The 17,489-nt window shown below is 35.5% G+C and overlaps 4 protein-coding genes across 6 annotated transcripts in view; 3 read left to right on the top strand and 1 right to left on the bottom strand.

Annotated features, from left to right (window-relative positions):
- Nucleotides 1-4,628, top strand: part of sema4f (sema domain, immunoglobulin domain (Ig), transmembrane domain (TM) and short cytoplasmic domain, (semaphorin) 4F) — a 72,683-nt gene extending 68,055 nt beyond the window's left edge. The window contains 2 exon segments of the mRNA XM_051114787.1: nt 52-104; nt 1,686-4,628. Coding sequence (XP_050970744.1) covers nt 52-104; nt 1,686-2,455 — 823 coding nt within the window. The 3' untranslated portion in view covers nt 2,456-4,628.
- A 1,168-nt stretch (nt 4,629-5,796) lies between these two features.
- LOC127168837 (uncharacterized) lies at nt 5,797-9,586 on the top strand. The gene is made up of 7 exons (XM_051115929.1): nt 5,797-6,101; nt 6,340-6,458; nt 6,725-6,841; nt 7,733-7,786; nt 7,969-8,115; nt 8,387-8,509; nt 8,611-9,586. Exons 1-7 carry the CDS (start codon nt 6,095-6,097, stop codon nt 8,647-8,649), a joined length of 606 nt encoding a protein of 201 aa, XP_050971886.1. The 5' UTR covers nt 5,797-6,094; the 3' UTR covers nt 8,650-9,586.
- slx1b (SLX1 homolog B, structure-specific endonuclease subunit) lies at nt 9,383-12,543 on the bottom strand. Of its 3 annotated transcripts, XM_051115926.1 has the most exons (6): nt 11,851-12,543; nt 11,704-11,755; nt 10,364-10,684; nt 10,042-10,257; nt 9,876-9,933; nt 9,383-9,790 (listed from the first exon to the last, which is right to left on the bottom strand). In XM_051115926.1, exons 1-6 carry the CDS (start codon nt 12,021-12,023, stop codon nt 9,774-9,776), a joined length of 837 nt encoding a protein of 278 aa, XP_050971883.1. In that variant the 5' UTR covers nt 12,024-12,543; the 3' UTR covers nt 9,383-9,773. The 3 variants fall into 3 exon arrangements, with proteins under 3 accessions (XP_050971883.1, XP_050971885.1, XP_050971884.1); XM_051115928.1 differs by lacking the exon at nt 9,876-9,933 and having other exon boundaries at nt 11,851-12,539; XM_051115927.1 differs by lacking the exon at nt 9,383-9,790 and having other exon boundaries at nt 9,876-10,257; nt 11,851-12,541.
- Nucleotides 12,544-12,735: 192 nt separating this feature from the next.
- zgc:112271 (uncharacterized protein LOC553698 homolog) lies at nt 12,736-16,231 on the top strand. Its single transcript, XM_051113876.1, has 3 exons — nt 12,736-12,937; nt 13,104-13,201; nt 15,840-16,231. Exons 1-3 carry the CDS (start codon nt 12,875-12,877, stop codon nt 15,937-15,939), a joined length of 261 nt encoding a protein of 86 aa, XP_050969833.1. The 5' UTR covers nt 12,736-12,874; the 3' UTR covers nt 15,940-16,231.
- Nucleotides 16,232-17,489: the final 1,258 nt, after the last annotated feature.

Here is a 17,489-nt window from a genome sequence, read left to right as displayed (position 1 = left end):
GATGCAGCCTTCTTTGTTCATTATAATCACACAGTTACATTTATGTTTCAGGCATGATAAAGTAATAAAAGCAGATTTGGTCAGGCAATGCAACAAAGGTGAAGGTAAGTCTGACAGTGGTAACTAATATCTATATTTCATAACTGTGGCATGCTGTTGATTATGATAGACACTCATTTCATCTCTCAGTGTTTATAAATGAACAAGAAATAATTTTAAAGTAAATACACTTACAGTCGATTCAAGTGAGCAGACTGAAAGGTTTAAAATCCAGGGTTCCTACAGAGTTTGGAAAAGTATGAAAAAAGAAAGCAGAGTATGGAAAAATATTTGTGCTTCCGGACTTGTGTCCTTACATAGTAAAATAGAAAAATAGAAAAATTAAGAATTTAATGAAAATAAAGTTATTGTACAAGAAGTGAGATTTCATGGCAGCTATTTAGTGATTCTTTAGTGATTGTCATATACGACTGAATAAATTCAAGGTGCACTTTTTCATTACGCAAAAAGCAACCTTAAGGACCTTGCAAAAATACAAGATATACAGACTTTAAACCCCCATTAAACTTAGCATATAGGCCAATGCACACTGATCCACCTATTGTGCCATCAGCCCTGGTGTGGTTTCTTGGCTGCCATGGACTATGCGTTAAAGAGACATAAGGCCTTGAAAAATGGCATACTGTCCTAATAAAAGTGAAATTTTAAACACTTTTTTACAGTACAAGTCTACCAGACCCTTGAACTTGGCAAATTTTATGCCATCAGCCCATTTCGTGTCATGGTTTCTCTGCCATCACAATGGATGTGTTAAATTGAACATTAGGCCTTGATATTAGGAAATAAACAAAGGAAATAGGTTATATAAAACTAGAAATTGTAATGTGTAAGCATGCAAAAAAATTCCCATGCACATGTGAATAGTTTCTAAAGTGCATACAATTTTTTTTCTTGTGTGCATGCAAAAAAAAGTATTTTTTTATTTATTTTTTTAGGCGCTTTGTAAGTTGTAATTTCAAGAAAATCAATGAAAAAAAACCCTGAGAAAATAAAAATATTTACAGATGACTATACTATATACCAAATATAAAGCTGAAAATAATGCTCTATGAACCATTTTTGTTAAATACAGTCTGAAAATCTACTGAGAGGGTTGGAAATTTGTGTCTGGAAAAGTATGGAATTTTGAAATGGACAATCGGTGGGAATCCTGAAAAGCAGTAAACTTGTTAAAATAATGTACAAAATGTATTTTGAGAGATGCAAAACCAAAAAATCCTTTCAACTGTCTGTGTTGTATCTTTATGTGGATGTTCTCCACACTGTTGTCATCTTTGGTGCTCTGAGATTCATTGTAAAAAAAAGCAATTGAATTGAAAATGTTTTTATAATTGAAAAAAGTCTCTTTTATTGTAATATTGGGTAGACAATGGTTTGTTATTAACTAAATGAAAAGTAGATATAGAGTAGAATAATTTGCTTTAAGGCTATAAACACAAGCAAAGTATGTATATATATATATATATATATATATATATATATATATTTATAGCTGAAAATTCAACTTTGTCATCATTTTAAAATATATTAAAATATAAAACAGTTATTTTAAATTGTAATAAAATTTCATTTTTCATAAAAAAAGAATTGTGAGCTAATGAATTACTTTCTCTTTGTAACTTTAGGTCTTTGCTCCCCACCTGTGATTGTAATGCGAGTCGAAAAGGGTCAGCGTGTCTTGCTTTCTTGCGTGCAAGTGTCTCCTCGTCCCTGCCACTGGGACCATCCTTTACGTAGCCACACTCGTCGCCACAATTATGACCTGGAGGTGCAGGTCACGGCGGACAGTGTGGGCACCTACGTGTGTCTATGTGATGAAGTGGGCAGAGATCAGCCACCCTGTCGCAGAGCAGAGTACCAGCTGACCCTTGATAACCCAAGCATGGAGGAGAATGTGGCTATTGCAGGTGGCCGACACTTCGTGGCCACACACATCATGTTGTTTCTTGTAGGTTTTATATTGGGTGGCATCCTGTTGTTTCTAATTTGCAAACGGCAAGGCGGTATGAGAGGAGGCGGACACTCATCATCCACATTGGAAAAGGGGCGGGACTTGCTTCCTTCTACAGACACACCACAGTCTCCGAGCAGTGCCAGTCTGTTGTCTGAGGCGGTTCCACTAACTGAGAAAAGGAATGGGACACTGAATGGTCATGGACACAATATGCACCCGGGCGGGCACAGTGGCAGGCATATCTATGCCAACTCCAGTGGACTGAAACTGCAGGAATCAGCCGTGAACCTAGCAGAGGAGCTGGATGGTAGAGAAAGGGCAGGACCAGATGGTGAGGAGGAGGGATTGGGGGATGGGCTAAGTGAGATGGAGGAGGAGTTTTCAAAGATGCCTTGTCTAAGAGGAGCACCTCTGGCACAGTGTGAAGAAAGCTCTATCTGAAGACCAGCAGACATGTGATTTTTGAGACTAAACTCTGTGAAAGGTGCAGAAACACAGATGGAGGGCTGGAGGAGAAGAGGAAAGCAGACAATCAAAGAAACTGACACACATTCCAAATATACAATTAACATACACAGTCGCACAAAGAAGCACACAAACAAATAAACTGCATTTGCTGGATGCTCCTCTACTACTCCATTACATCACCGTCCAGTCTATTCACTCCTGTGTACATAACATGCTGTGTGGATCTGTCTATCCTACTGTTTCTGCATGTATTTGATAAGACGAGTGGGCACTTTTGTGTACCATCCTCAAAGCCATGCGCACACACATGGAAGTACACAGTCTGTGCATCTGTGTGTGTAGTTTTGAAGTTGCTCGTTCTGTAGCTCGGTTCATCCACAGCCCAGAGCAGCTCAAAACCAGGAAGAATCTGCTCATTCTGGGCCCATTACTGAAATAATCTGATTTGTCACCAATAAGGGCTTTCTAGCATGAAACCCCTCTGTGATTGATGCTTCACAGCGGCAAATAATGAATGATTGATGGAGATACTGTAAACGTGATTTTTGCCTTACAGATAAAGTGGTTTGAGTACAGCTAATGAAGGTACTGTGGCCTATGGCAGGGCTGGATTGTGAAGTCTCTGCCAGAGAAAGGGGCACAAAGTGGCTCTCAGAGCATAAAGGATGAGTTGACTCCCTGGGCCCCTTGGAGTAGGATATATGAAAAAAAAAAATGACTGAAATGGACCACCAAAGAGTGTGCCAAGGGGCCTCATGGGGCCATGATTTGGTCCTGACCTATAGTGCCCAATATTGAATGAAAAGAGAAAACAAGTAAAAAAAACAATTTAGCAATTTCTCCTGTATGAGAGAGGATGTCAGACCTGTGAACTGATAGTAGACACAAAAAATTAGGCTTTACTTGACCACTCCAAAATAAATCAGTCACATTCAGAGCAAGGGAGTTGTTCTTCTCTGAAATGGCGCTGGCAGTGTTTTGTGGTGTCACGAGAAGTAGCCAAACCACTGCTATCCATATGGGACCAGATATAGCATGTTCTGTTCATAATAATCTGCAAAGACAAAGGACCACAAGATGATGGATGTCACTTTATATTGTTTAGCATGAATGCTTATTGAAACTACCCGGAAATCGTCAAAATGGAAATAAAGAATGAAGGATTGATTATTGATACATGATTATTGATTGTTTGAGTTTCCCTTTAAGGACAGAGAATGTGCCTAATTTGAAGGTATATTTATCCCCAATAAAGTGCATGATACAAAGTAGCCATGAATACCGAGCTGAATATTTGTAATACAATGATCAGGGGCTACAGGTTAACCTAAAGCACTCCTAGTACAAAGAGTGTTCTATTTATATGTAGCCACAATGATGTCTGTTTCAGGAGTATGTAAATATCTGTGAATAATAATAAAAAAAAAAATAGGAGTAAGATCTTTAAAAACATGTTTTTTTAATTCTCTCTTTTCACCACATGTTGGGTGGGGTCTTGGGGGGTGGGGGAAGAGTTGGGTTATTCCTAACTGTCAGACAGTCCCTCTCCCAGCCTAAATGTTGGACCACATTTAAATGCCATTTCCTGCCTTTCCCATTAGAATAACCTGGATCTACTCACATTCTCCATTTATTTATTTTGTATTTTCGTGTTTAAGTATTTGTAACATTATGTCAAAGTGAAGGTGAACACTCTGGATTATGTACAATATATATTGTCTTCTAAATCTCTTTGTCAGCACTCAGTAATATAATGACAACAGGTACATTCAACTCATAAACTCCTCATTTACAAAACCCCAATCTTCTATTGAGTTTACAGTGATAGATTAAAATGAACCTTCAACCCTGTCAAAGTACCATAGTAAATCTGCTATAGTTCAACTTGTCCACATGGTTTTATGTTAATATTATTGAAAATAACAGATCATTTAGTTACATGCTCTTTGTTGTTTATTCTGAATAAAGTATGTTAATTAATGTACAGATATGTTGTATTCTAAGTTTCTATTTTTATAATTTATATATGATGAAGATAAATGTACATTTGTGTTTCAAACATTTATTGAAGGTGTTTGTGTGAATGGCTGTATGTGTGAATGCCTTGTGATGCTCTTTGGAATAAAATAAAAACTACCTCTCAAAACAGTGTTTTTTCATCATTTTTAAATGGTTAAAACTATGACAGATGTTAACACACACACGCACACACACTGATGTTTGTTTTTGTTTTTGTTTTGTTCTATAGATTTTATACTGACCAAACGATATTGTCTATCCCTAACCCAACCCTAACCCTAAACCTACCCCTTACAGAAAACATGTTTGCATCGTTACACTTTCAGATAAACATCATTTACAATTTTTAATAATTTTTTAACATTGTGGGGACCGCAGGCCAGTCCCCACAATGTAAAAAAAATCAGGTTTTACTTTCCTTGTGGGGACATTTGGTCCCCACAATGTAGCAAGAACAAGTACACACACACACACACACACACACACATGTTTGTTTTTGTCGATTGTGGGGTTTTTCCATAGACTTCTATAGACTTTATACTGACCAAACGATATTGTCTATCCCCTAACCCAACCCTAACCCTAAACCTAGCCCTCACAGAAAACATGTTTGCGTCGTTACACTTTCAGTTAAACATCATTTACTATCTTGAATCATTTTTTAACATTGTGAGGACCGCAGTGGGGACTAGCAAAAACAAGTACACACACACACACGTTGTGTTTCCATGTTTTATGGGGACATTCCGTAGGCGGAATGGTTTTTATACTGTACAAACCATATTTTCTATCGCCCTACACCTACCCTACACCTAAACTTAACCCTCACAGGAGACTGTGCACACTTTTACTTTCTGAAAAAAAACTTATTCTGCATGCTTTATAAGCCTGGTTCCTCATGGGGACCTAAAAAATGTTCCCATAACGTGATAAACACCAGGTGCACACACACACACGCACACACAGATTATTGACTTTTTTTCTGCAAAAAAATAAACAACTTTATAAGTGACAGTGTTCAAGTCATTTGTATCTGAGATTGCAGTGCTATACAGTCATAATTTTCTTGGATGTTTATAATTAATTACAATAAGGAATGACGAGGAATAAAATGAATGGGAAAGTGGAAAAAAAAAAAAGAATGGCAATGGTCTCAATAAATAGTTTGGCAAAGAAAACCGGATAATGAATAAGGGTAAAATCAAGTAGGCCTACCTCATTTAATTTAACAGAAAGTGTGATGAAAGACACCAGACTGCATACCAGTGCTGTGTTTCGTTTCGTTTCGACGACTATTTTAACGGAGACAGACAGACAAAATGAGTCTGTGATATTGTTCTTAATTTAGTGCTGAATTTTCAAATAAGCCTCATTACATCATTAGGGGTAACAGTGGTGCTCTATTCGTGTTTTTCGGTCTTTTTTTCAGTATCAGTGCTGCTGTCAGCTGAGTAACTGTTTTCAGATGTTCTTGAACTGGATTTCATAACGGGGCGGGACCAAATCACTCCAAAACAGAAAGGTGGAGAAAGCAAACCTTTAAAGGATTCTTAAACATTTCGTAACAATTAGCCTTATTAGGGGTTCAGCAAAATGGAAGGTGAGTTTATTTTTGTATTAGGCTACTTCGAGTTATTTTCCACTTCATTTTGTTGGGAATGCTCTGGAAATTCGAAAAGGGCTTCCTCTTTATCTATGAAATTCGCAGATTTATACCATTATTCATAGCTCCTCTTCAGCTAAATCAAACTGAACGTGTGAGGCAATGTCCGCTTTATTTTTCGATTTTGTAAATGTAAGTGTTATAATCACGTTAGTCATGAAACTGTCGTCGACAGTCGAACGGCAGATCGAATATGGAGAAGATCGGAATCCCGGAGAAGTTTTGCACATCCGCTTTCAGAAGAATCCCAATCAAAAACTCAAATACCTGGAGGCTGAACCCAAAATACTAGGGGTACGTGAACCTATATCACTTAACAACTCAACTGCTGACAAATTAGAAAATAACTAACCACATTTTTAGTTAGTTTGTTCGGGTTTTTTTTTTTTTTTTGGCAAATTTATTATATATTTATAATAATGGTTTAACTACAAATATCATGGTTTAGTAAAAAAAAACAGTTGTAAATTTGTTGTTACAGTTTTTACAATTGCAATAGCCTAAAAGAGAACTGTGGTTAATGCAATCAATTTTTGTAAAGGTATTGTGGTTTATTACAGGTAACACAGATTGCGTTGGCTGTCTTTTTCACATTTACGGTTGTGGTCTTCTATATGAATGGCATGGTCATGTATACAGACTTAGCCATGGCCACAGGTGATGCTGCCTCCTTGATTGTAAGTAGGGCTACACTTCATCAGTGTTACTTTGGAAGGTGACTTTGGAAATATGATGGGTTACAAATTACAAGTTACCCAATTTAAAATTTAATACGTAGTGTAAGCAGTTTAAATGCGGCTTCAAACGATCCCAGCCGAGTAAGAAGGGTTATTTTCATAAAAGAAGAAGGGTTATTTTAATAAAAATAATACAATTAATATACTTTTTAGTGTCAAACGCTCGTCTTGACTTACTCTGCCGGGACTGTTTTTTTTCTGGTTCATGACAGTTCAGAATTGTCCTATATCGCTGTTTTACCTTTTTTGTTAAGGGCGTTTAATCTTCTTTGCATGTTCACTTTGCAAAGACTGGGTCGGTACTTCTGGTAGCGATGTATGATGATTTTAGAATGATTTTTGAAGTTGAGGGATAAAATATGATTGGAGTTTTTTGACATACCCTAACTGTCTTGAGCCAGAATACACAGAGTTAAGGGAGAGCAAGGCAAGATGAGCGTTTGAGATTAAAAAGTATTTACATTTTATTTTTTTAATTAAAATAACCGATCGCTTTGCTAGATAAGACCCTCCTTCCTTGGCTGTGATAGTTTGCAACCACATTTGGATCGTTTGAAGCCGCATTTAAAATGCATTTTGGAAGTTCAAAATCGGGGCACCATAGCAGTCATGGAGAAAAATGCTGAAATGTTTTCCTCAAAAAACATAATTACTTTACGACTGAAGAAAGAAAGACATGAACATCTTGGAGGACAAGGGGGTGAGTACATTATATATGAATCTTTGTTTTGGAAGTGGACTTCTCCTTTAAGTCTGAAAAGTAGAAGGCAGAAATCTGAATTATTTCTGAAGGTACTGCATGTAATATGTCTTGTTCTTCCTCTTTTATAGATCATTATTGCTGGAAGCCTGGCAATAGCTGCACAGAATCTTCACCTCCCAACTGTAAGTTTTCAGAGTTTAACCCTTTGCAAGACACATATGCATTAGTCGTAAGCAATTTATTTCATTTTTATACATTTAAAACTACTATAATATATTAAGGGAAAAATACTTTTTTGGTGACTAAACATAGTATTAATTTGTTTTAGGGGCAGCTTGTAACTTTTTGTGTGTTTTTGTTTTAGCTAAAGGCCTGTTTAGGAATGCAAGTGGTGGCCTGTACAGCCTCTGTGATCTCCATATTCCTGCACTTCAGTATTTTCCCTGCCATATTACAGTGTTGGGTGCAAGAACCAGAGCCCTCCCAAAAGACACCATGCAAAAATTTAGGCGTAAGTCCTAAACACGTTTAACTGAACTGTTTACTATTGTTTTAGAGTTGCTAAAATATATATATATATTTTTTGCATTACTGAATGATTATTTTCCTGTATACTACTGTAAAGCTGCTTTGATACAACCTGTATTGTATAAAGTGCTATATAAATAAAGGTGACCTGAGTTGACATAAGTGAATAACGTGACAACATTGTAACATTGGAATGTTATTTACACTTTATTTTATTTTTTACACAAAGACTTCTTAATTTGTTTTACCTACAGATTGGCCTTGGAAATTACCTAGGATTACAAAAGCTTGTGATGGCAGTCCAGATTGCTCTTTCTGCCACTTTAGCTGCATACTGCTGCAAGGTCATTCAATGCTGCTCTCCCGTGTCTAGTGTGGTAAGAACCCATGCAAATTGTAATGCAAGCTGTAGTTCATGTTATAAAATGCTGTTTTGGTGGATATGACAAAATCTCACTCTGTTTGTACTCTCTTTCAGCCAGTAATCACGATCGACGGACCTCCAGATCCTCAGTGAAGACTGTTTCAGCGGAAATGTTCCAGGATGAGCCAGGGGCAATATGTATCCACATATGTCTATGTTGTATCTACAGCTGTTTGTTCAGCATGTGTATCAGAATTGAATGATCGGTTTTAGATATATCTATGAATGACTGTGAATTTAAACTCAATATTTTATATTACACACTCAGTTTAATAACATGTTTCTATTATTCCATCACATTTGATCATATGATTTCCATTAACTTTTTATAAAAAGTATTTTATATTTTATACCTAAAACATATAAAAATGTATTAAATTTAATCCATTAAATTTTCCAACAGACAGATAATAATGACTGAGTTGTTATTGCTCTAGTGAAGCCTTCTATAATCTAACTTATGGGCACAACCAGTGTACACTCTGCGCTGCAGTGTGTAATTGCGGTCCAACCCATGGCACTGAACAGCTGTGCAAAAATGATAATGACTGAGAACTGCTATAATAACATCCCACCTTTTTTGCACATAAATTCTGTCGAACTACTCATTTAAACAGAGCGATGTTGAAAATGCTACTGAGCTGCATTTTTTACACTTTTCAAGGAATTCGGCTACTATTCACTGCAGCAATAATCTTCCTCACTGTTTATAGATCTTTCAAATGGCCATCTGTTTCCATCCTGATTAAACATGCAAATAATAAAATGTGTGAGTAATCACCAACAAGGATAGGGGAAAAATAATGCCTCACAAACACTACTAAAACAAAGTACACTGATTTATTGTTCAATAAATACATCTACACATGATCTCACATACAAAATAACTGCATTTACATTTATTTAAAACAACCACAGTTGTTTAAAAACACACACTGCCCAGTCATTACTCTTGCCGTGACTGAGCTTACACATGATGTTCAAACATGCATTACTGCTTAATTAAAATGTTTTATATCTTATTTTAAAATATGTCTGAAGACTCATTTCAAAAGGTCTGATTCATCTTATTCTGTGTATCCTTGGTAATTCCACATTTCTTAGAATGTAAAGATGCCTTAATGAGCAGCCAGTCTGTCAGGTCAGATGAATTCAATTCAACTAATACTTCTTAAAACACAGAAACAGCTGTATGGCATTGTCTTCACAACTGTAGTTCATCTGTCCAGTGACTCTGTTTAAATGAATAAAAACAGTTATTTTTTATTTATTTATTTATTTAGTTATTTAATAAAATAACTGAGACATCAGTTCTTTACCTTGTCTCACTAAAAGCTGCAACTTTCTCTGACTCCAACTATAAAAATCCCCTAATAACTATGTGGTGTAAATACACCATGTTAAGGTTTAAATGAAAATTGTGGAACTTATTGGCAACATAATATTAATACATTATGATACAACATAGGGAAAATCAAAGCTGACCTGTGATGAGGATGAGGTAATTTCTTCTAAATCTCCATAACAGCCATTTTTATGGCGTATCAAACTCCCCCACAGCACTGAGTGATGGCAGCCAGGACACTTTCCCTCCACAGGAAGTAGGTGGGAAGGGTCTGCTTTCAGAAAATGTTTAGCCAGGCAAATCAGATGACTAACCATTTGACAGGAAGAGTGGAAACAAGATAGTCTATCCATAGCCTGAAATCACAAAAAGGCAAAGCCCCAAAAAAACTGAGGCTCAGTTATTTCTGCAACATCTTAAGCTGGTTTGTCAAAACTACTTTGAAAGCAGAGTGAAACGAACCTTAACAAACCCCCCACATAACACGCACTGCTCCACTGGTCTCTCATCTTGTTCCTCGCACTCCTGCTGCGGTTTCCTCTTAGCACGAACACAGCCAAATGTTAGAGGAATGTGCAGAGGAGGCTGCATCTCAGGTGCGAAGTCCATTCGGTACTCCTGCTTTAGCCACCGCACAGTAAGGGGGAGACGACTCCACGGCGCCACTCGCAGCATGTTTGACACCACACGCCAGTGGAACTGCAAACTGGACTCCTTACGACTGCGCCGGGCAACATGCGACAGTCGACGAGAGATGTGCGGATGCTGCCAGGCCCACTCAAACTAACAGAAGGAAGACAAACAGAGGACAAGTAAAACAAAGACAAACTGAATATTTCCATCTCACAATTTGAATTATTGTTATGTATCTGGATGTTTTACTGCTGAATTAGTCATTTTCATTATCTTCACATTATCTATTAATCTTACATAAATCATCCTCTTTGGACAAAATTGTTGAAATTATTATTAAAGCTACACTATGTAAATTTGTCCCTCTAATGGAAAAAAAAAAAAAGAAAAAAAAAAAGCAGCACACGTGTTGTAGAAGAACATGTTTTGGTTGTGCTTCAGCTCTGCTTTTTTTGTGGCCTGAAAGAATGTCCCTTGAAGCATCAGTGGCATCAGTAAAATGATACATGATGTGAAATGTTACAACAATATAAAATAATGGTTTCCATTTTAATCTATTTAAAAAATATAATTTATTCCTGTGATGCAAAGCTGAATTTTCATCAGCCATTAATCCAGTCTTAAGTGCCACATGGTCCTTCAGAAATCATTCTAATATGCTGATTTATTATTAGAATTATCTATGTTGGCAATAGTTGTGCTAAAAATTTACTGACCCCAAACTTTTGAAGGTAGTGTATATTGTTATAAATGATTTCTATTTAAAATAAATGCTTTTCTTGTTTTTTTTTTTTTTTTTTTTTTTTTTTTACTTTTTAATTCATCAAAGAATCCTGAAAAAAAGTATCACAGCTTCCAAAAAAAAAAAAAAAAAAAAAAAAAAAATTATAATAATAATTAAGCAGCACAACTGTTCGCAGCACTGTTAATAAATCAGCATATTTAAATGAGCCCTTTATTATGTGACACTGAATACTGGAGTAATGATGCTGAAAATTCAACTTTGATCACCGAAATAAATTAGATTTTAATGTATTTTAAAATAGAAAAATGTTATTTCACATCGTAATAAAGCTTTTAATTAAACATAAGACGATGAATGGGATGAGAAGTCTGTACAAAGGGGAAATGAAAAAATAGATAAAACACAAACGCAAAAATTTATTTACCCGAAGAGCTGCAATATCAGATGGAAATCCATGAATGATAAGAACCATCTCCCTTAAAATGAATACAACGAATATTTACTACAAAAGACCACCAGAGTTTCTGATCGTAATATGTCCACTATTTGAAATGCTCAGCTGATAGCTCACCATGGTCCTCTGCCACTTGTTCTTTTGGCTCCTCCTCGGTGCCGTCCAGCGTTGTGTTGACCGATACGGCGTTCTGGGTTCACAGTGAAGCCAATGTATATTCGACCCTTGAATTTCGGGTTAGTACAGTACAGCATATACACGCCATAGAAACTCTCCACCTCTACCACCATCCTATTTGCTACAGTCTCTCAAACACCTTTGCAGAGAGAGGACTGGTATTATGAAAGCTTTTCTTTGCTTCTCATATGTTATCTGCTCATTAGCAATATTCAACAACATCAGCATTTATATACCACCTCTGATGACTTTCTCATCTTAAACGATATACCTATATCCTGTATATCTAACCATCTAGTTTAAAATCAATAAAAATGTAAAGAAAAATATTTAAACTGAAATAAAATATTTAAACAACCTTTTAAAGATTAAAAACTAACAGCGCCTGTTCTGTTTCTTCTAAATTGTACTGTGCTGAATCAAAACATTCATTTGTTTTGGTAAAACGGCTTATTCGTTTCAAACTAGCTCGTTAAATACGTCCGGGGATTGCCTGAGCAAATATACGATACAGAAATCACATAGTAAGCGTATAAAAATTATAAGGTAAATCGTTTGCAATATTACACGTTATAATCAAATACAATTTTGACTGTCTATATTGATTTAATTTGGTTTGATCATCTGCCATTAGGTTATGTGGCTTTTTCGATCAAGCAAACGAAGAAAATACCGATAACAACAAGGACCCCAAATTCTTTGCTTTGATTGGTCGATTTTCATGGGTTTGGTAAACCGTACGATAAAGGGATTGGCCATTGCTGCGGTCTAGAGGCGTGGCCTCTGTAATATTTCAAGCTCAATTGGGTGTTTTTAGTACTCAACTCCTCCTTTCTAAAGCATACCGGTAGTTATTAGATCATTAGAAGACAGCAACGTTATCCACTGTATATTAAACTCACTTTTCTCAGTGTTTATAAAACCGTCATCGTCACCAAAACGCTTATACTTTATTTCGGGAAATATGTCAGTCACCCCAGATGTAATTCGTGAAAAACTGATTGCGGAGATTGGTGCCATACACGTGGTATGTAAATACATAGCCAGATGAAACTAGAATCAAAATGAGTTACAGATCGTACTGTTTATATGTGTGAGTGAAACTGGCAGCACTTGCTCTTCTCATTTCAGCAGATAATTATCGAAAATACGTACACTTGGTTCCTTGTGTCAAAATATTTACTTTTTTTCAGGATGTAGAAGACACGTCTCCTAATAGATGTGCTGCCAGTTTTAAAGTCCTTGTAGTATCTCCTCAGTTTGAAGGCAAACCATTGTTGCAGAGACACAGGTGAGCTGCTTCTTTTTCACACTGTTTCTTTGGACTGTATGTTCTATAATGGGATACAAATGTGTGAAACCACATGTGAAAATGGTTTCTAATTATTATTATTATTATTTATTTTAAATTTTAAGTTATAAATTAACTTTTAAAAAATGTATTTATATTATTATTATTAATAATAATAATATACAAATCGGAATTCAACTTTCCCACCCACCCAGCGGTTACTTTAAAATGAGGTCCATCATGGATAGAAAAATTTACAGAAAACCAAAGCTTTAGGAATCATAAAACAAATCCCAGCAATAAAAAATGAATAAGTAAATAAATAAAAATTAAATAAATAGAAACAGTATTAAACCATTCATTCAGAGTCCAGGGGTGTGTTTCCAAAAAGCATCATTAGTTAACTATGCTCGTTAGTTACATTAAACTCTGTTGGTAAGGACGGAACTTGCGTCCATAGTTGCTTTTGGGAAACGCACCCCTGATCATTGTTTTGCTTAATATACTTGGAGATCTTCTCAGCAGCCATAATCCTGGGCCTGTATTCACAAAACATCTTAAGGCTAAAACTAGCTCATAACTTTCGTAAAAATAATCGTAAAAATAATGGGCAATCCTAAATTTAGGACTCCTAAATTTTTGCTTTAAGAGTATTTCACAAAGCGCTTTAGTGCTAAAACTAACTCCTAAATCTGTGAAACGTTAGGAGTAGTGAAGAGGACTCCTAAATCACTAAGACCAAATCACAATCTAGGCCTACCTGATAATACAAACCAGCAGCACAGAAATTCTAATGGTTTCCACTACAAATACCATTATAAAGATTAAAAACCTTTTAACCATTAAAAAATGATTTCCTATAGTTTTGGGACATGTTCTATTAGGATTTAGTGGTTTTAACAAGCCACCAATAGACCAATTGCCAGTAAAAACCCTCAGGGACCATTACAGTTTCTATTAAAACTAATACAACTCCCATTATAACTAGTAAAACCATTAAATATTCTGTGATGATTTCTATTGTTTATTTCAGCAGGGCTAAAATGGCTGTTGCCAAAAATCTGCCTTGGAATGTAAACATTTTAGAAACACGCTGCATTTATTTACACACTTATGAGATTATCCCAACTCCAAATTTTCCTTTGATTATATCATTGTTTTCATTAATAAGTTGGGCAAGAAGTAACAGCTGTTCTTGCATCCAGTTTTCTTTTACGTTTGCATGTCTTACTATCAGCCATGATTATTCTGTTCATATGCATATCCACTAATTGTTTACGAGAATCACGCATGTAAGCTGAACATATACTTGTTTAATTAGTGACACTTAGCCTGCATTTTAAAAGCTTTATTTGAATGTGGCAACATTTTTATTTATAAACCTTCGTTTGAATATGGCAACATAATATTGTGCTCTACAATATTTCTATGAATAAATCTCTGACAGAGACCCCTCCCTTCTCTATTTAGTAAGCATGCTGACATCATCCATAGCAACGAGGTCAACCCCGCCCTTATTCTTAGCTTAAGACTTCTCTCTATTCCTTAGTAAAAGTTTGGGAGGAGTCAATACATCAAAATCAAAGCGATTTTCATAATGTCTTAGTATCTAATTTATTCTTCTTAAGCTTTAATGACAGCAGCAGTCAAGGTGCATGAACTCCACAAGTTTGTGTAAATTAATTAATAATTTGAGAATGATCCAGTCTTGCGCTTCAGTGGAAGAACATCTGACTTTTTGTAAAAAGGAGTCACATGACCAATCACCAATGATGTTACTGATATTAGTGACTCAGAGATGGTATAGAATCTTATTTCTTATGCATTTATGCCACACTATAACTTTAGTTTGTTTCAATCGAAAAGCTAAAACTTATTTTCAAGTTTTATTTCAAGTTTAGATTTTCAGTGTGCTTTATGGACCTCATTTTATCAAGGTTAATGTTAATGAAAATGAAAAATAACTGAAGATATTTTCTTTGACTGAAACACTGCTAAAAAAAAAACAAGCTAAAAAATAACTATAAAAATAACTATAATTCCAATATATAATTGCACTGCTCTGTTTTCTACTCTTTTAATTAATGACATATGTTTCATGTGTGCACAAGTAATGCCTGTTCTTTAATTTATTAATGAATAAAAATGTCTAATCACTATGTGACTTATCTTCCAAGTTAACTGACAGAATTATGGACTGTTTAACTGACTGCATATAACAAGATATAGTTGCATGCGATTGATCACTTAATGTTGACATTTGCTAATAATATTCACATGGATATTGCCATATAAGGAAAAAATTGGAACGCGGTCTCATCTCAGATGTGGAACACCTGAAGACTGTAGGAAAAATGTTGTTTGATGGAATCAATGATGCAGTGGAGAGTGGTGTGAAAAAGGTCATCTGCAGCTGATAGAATCCCAGCTGGCTCAGAGTGCCTCAGACACGGAGGCAGATGTGCAGACTTAGCATAATGATCTGAGTCTTTTTATAGGGCCAAATCATGTGGAAGAGTTTTGTTTTTAGAGAGGAGCTGTGGAGGCAAGCTGTGAGGAACAGGCATGCTGGGAACAATAGACTTACAGACCTCATGTAATGTTTTTATAAATATCTGTGTTTTTGTTTGTTATTTAGGATGGTGAATAATTGCCTTGCCGAAGAACTGAAAGAGATCCATGCATTTGAGCAGAAAACATTGACACCAGAGCAGTGGGAGAAACAGAAAGCACAGTGACGCATGCAGACACACACAGAAGACATGCATGAAACTCATTTATGGCACCGTAAAATAAAACAGCAGTGACTTTTTTTTATTTGTTGATATATATAAATTTTTTCCTCCCGAAGTGTAATGATACCAAAGTAATGGAGATCAATTGACTTGGTTTTATGAAGTAGCTATGCTTCAGGTTTAACTGTCATTAATGCACAACATCTCGTGCAAATGATTGAAATGCATTATGTGATATATAAGGGATCTTTTGAAATTGTAGTATGCTGCAAATAAACAACATTTCTGGACAGAACCTGTAGTTTGTAGTCCGTTTGTTATTGTGTGTGATTTATTTTAGTTTCTGTGTTTTGGTGTAAAAGCTGCCAAAAGTTTAAAGGATGGGTGAGACAAAATGGTTTAATAAAAATATGGCCATTAATAAAACATTCAATACTGTTAATTTCACTTTTTTCCAAAAACCCATGAAAATATATATATATATATATATACATATTTTTTTTTTTCCATAAATCTCAGACAGTTCAGCTAATAAAATGTACCAATTAGTGAGATGCACAAAGTGTCACAGTTATGAACTTTTGTGGTGTTTCAGTTTTTGTATTCCTGCCTTCTTTAGTTCATTTGCCCTATAGTTCTCATCAGCTCCACATTTGTTTTGATGGACATTTACTGTTTGCAGCTGTTGCTCCCTCATTAGTCCTCTTTGGTTCTGTTCCTGACCGGTTATTATTTGAATGTTGATTGTGTTTGGATGTACCTGATCTTCGGAATATTCAATAAAAGTCTTTGTAGATTATTCTTCTTTGTTGTGTCAATATATTTCACCAGCAGTCGTGACAATCAGAACAATTCAGCAGTAATAAAAATTTGTTTAAAAAAAGGCAGTGTAAAAAAGAAAGCATCCATGTAACAGTGATGTCCTCAAATAATACCACCACAGTGAACCATTGAGACAAAATCACACTAGATTAATTGAACTTTTAAAGATAATGATTTTTCAAAAAATGATTTTCAACTTTCAACTGATATTTCAGCATGCTAAAAAGACAATCTTTTTAGTCCCCATTCAACTTCAAAATGAAAAATGATTATTTTGCGAAACATCGGCTCTTTTTGTACCACAGCATAGTAAGACATTTTCTGAGTTTAAAAATAACTTAACGGTCACAGCTTTTTCAATTCTGGTGCACAATACCGAGGCTTCTTCTGTTGCGGTTTCATTCATTCCAGACTTTCTAAATCAGACAAATACCTCACCGGCCACTTGAGAACCAATAACAGATAGTGATTACTATACAACGATTAACCTTTTAAGCTCATTATATCAAAGTCTTAGAATATCCAGCTAATTAGTGCACAATATAAATGCTTTCCAAACAAAGGAATTTGCTTCAGTTAAGATGGCAACCTGTCAATGATTCAGGGATAGACGTAACGTCTTATGTTCAGACAGATAAAAAGTGATTATTAACAGCATTGTGAGAGAAAATGTTTTATTCATGAAGCTAAAAGCATGTAAGATGTATGCAGAAGCTGAGAGCGCATACGGC

Source organism: Labeo rohita, chromosome 7 (assembly GCF_022985175.1).
Source record: "Labeo rohita strain BAU-BD-2019 chromosome 7, IGBB_LRoh.1.0, whole genome shotgun sequence".
Taxonomy (NCBI): Eukaryota; Metazoa; Chordata; class Actinopteri; order Cypriniformes; family Cyprinidae; genus Labeo; species Labeo rohita.
The sequence above is the reverse complement of the archived record's forward strand: the minus strand, read 5'-3'. Positions and strand labels throughout refer to the sequence as shown.

Bases quoted from the DNA above. Each gene is read 5' to 3' on its own strand.
- LOC127168837 (XM_051115929.1), top strand. The intron at 6,459-6,724 runs GTACGTGAACCT...GGTTTATTACAG, and splicing joins CTGAACCCAAAATACTAGGG to GTAACACAGATTGCGTTGGC. The intron at 7,787-7,968 runs GTAAGTTTTCAG...TTTTTGTTTTAG, and splicing joins AGAATCTTCACCTCCCAACT to CTAAAGGCCTGTTTAGGAAT.
- slx1b (XM_051115926.1), bottom strand. From the start codon at position 12,023: ATGGTGGTAGAGGTGGAGAGTTTCTATGGCGTGTATATGCTGTACTGT. The intron at 10,258-10,363 runs GTTCGTTTCACT...TTGTGATTTCAG, and splicing joins TATGTGGGGGGTTTGTTAAG to GCTATGGATAGACTATCTTG. The intron at 9,934-10,041 runs GTCAGCTTTGAT...TACACCACATAG, and splicing joins TTACCTCATCCTCATCACAG to TTATTAGGGGATTTTTATAG.
- zgc:112271 (XM_051113876.1), top strand. From the start codon at position 12,875: ATGTCAGTCACCCCAGATGTAATTCGTGAAAAACTGATTGCGGAGATT. The intron at 12,938-13,103 runs GTATGTAAATAC...ACTTTTTTTCAG, and splicing joins AGATTGGTGCCATACACGTG to GATGTAGAAGACACGTCTCC. The intron at 13,202-15,839 runs GTGAGCTGCTTC...TTTGTTATTTAG, and splicing joins CCATTGTTGCAGAGACACAG to GATGGTGAATAATTGCCTTG.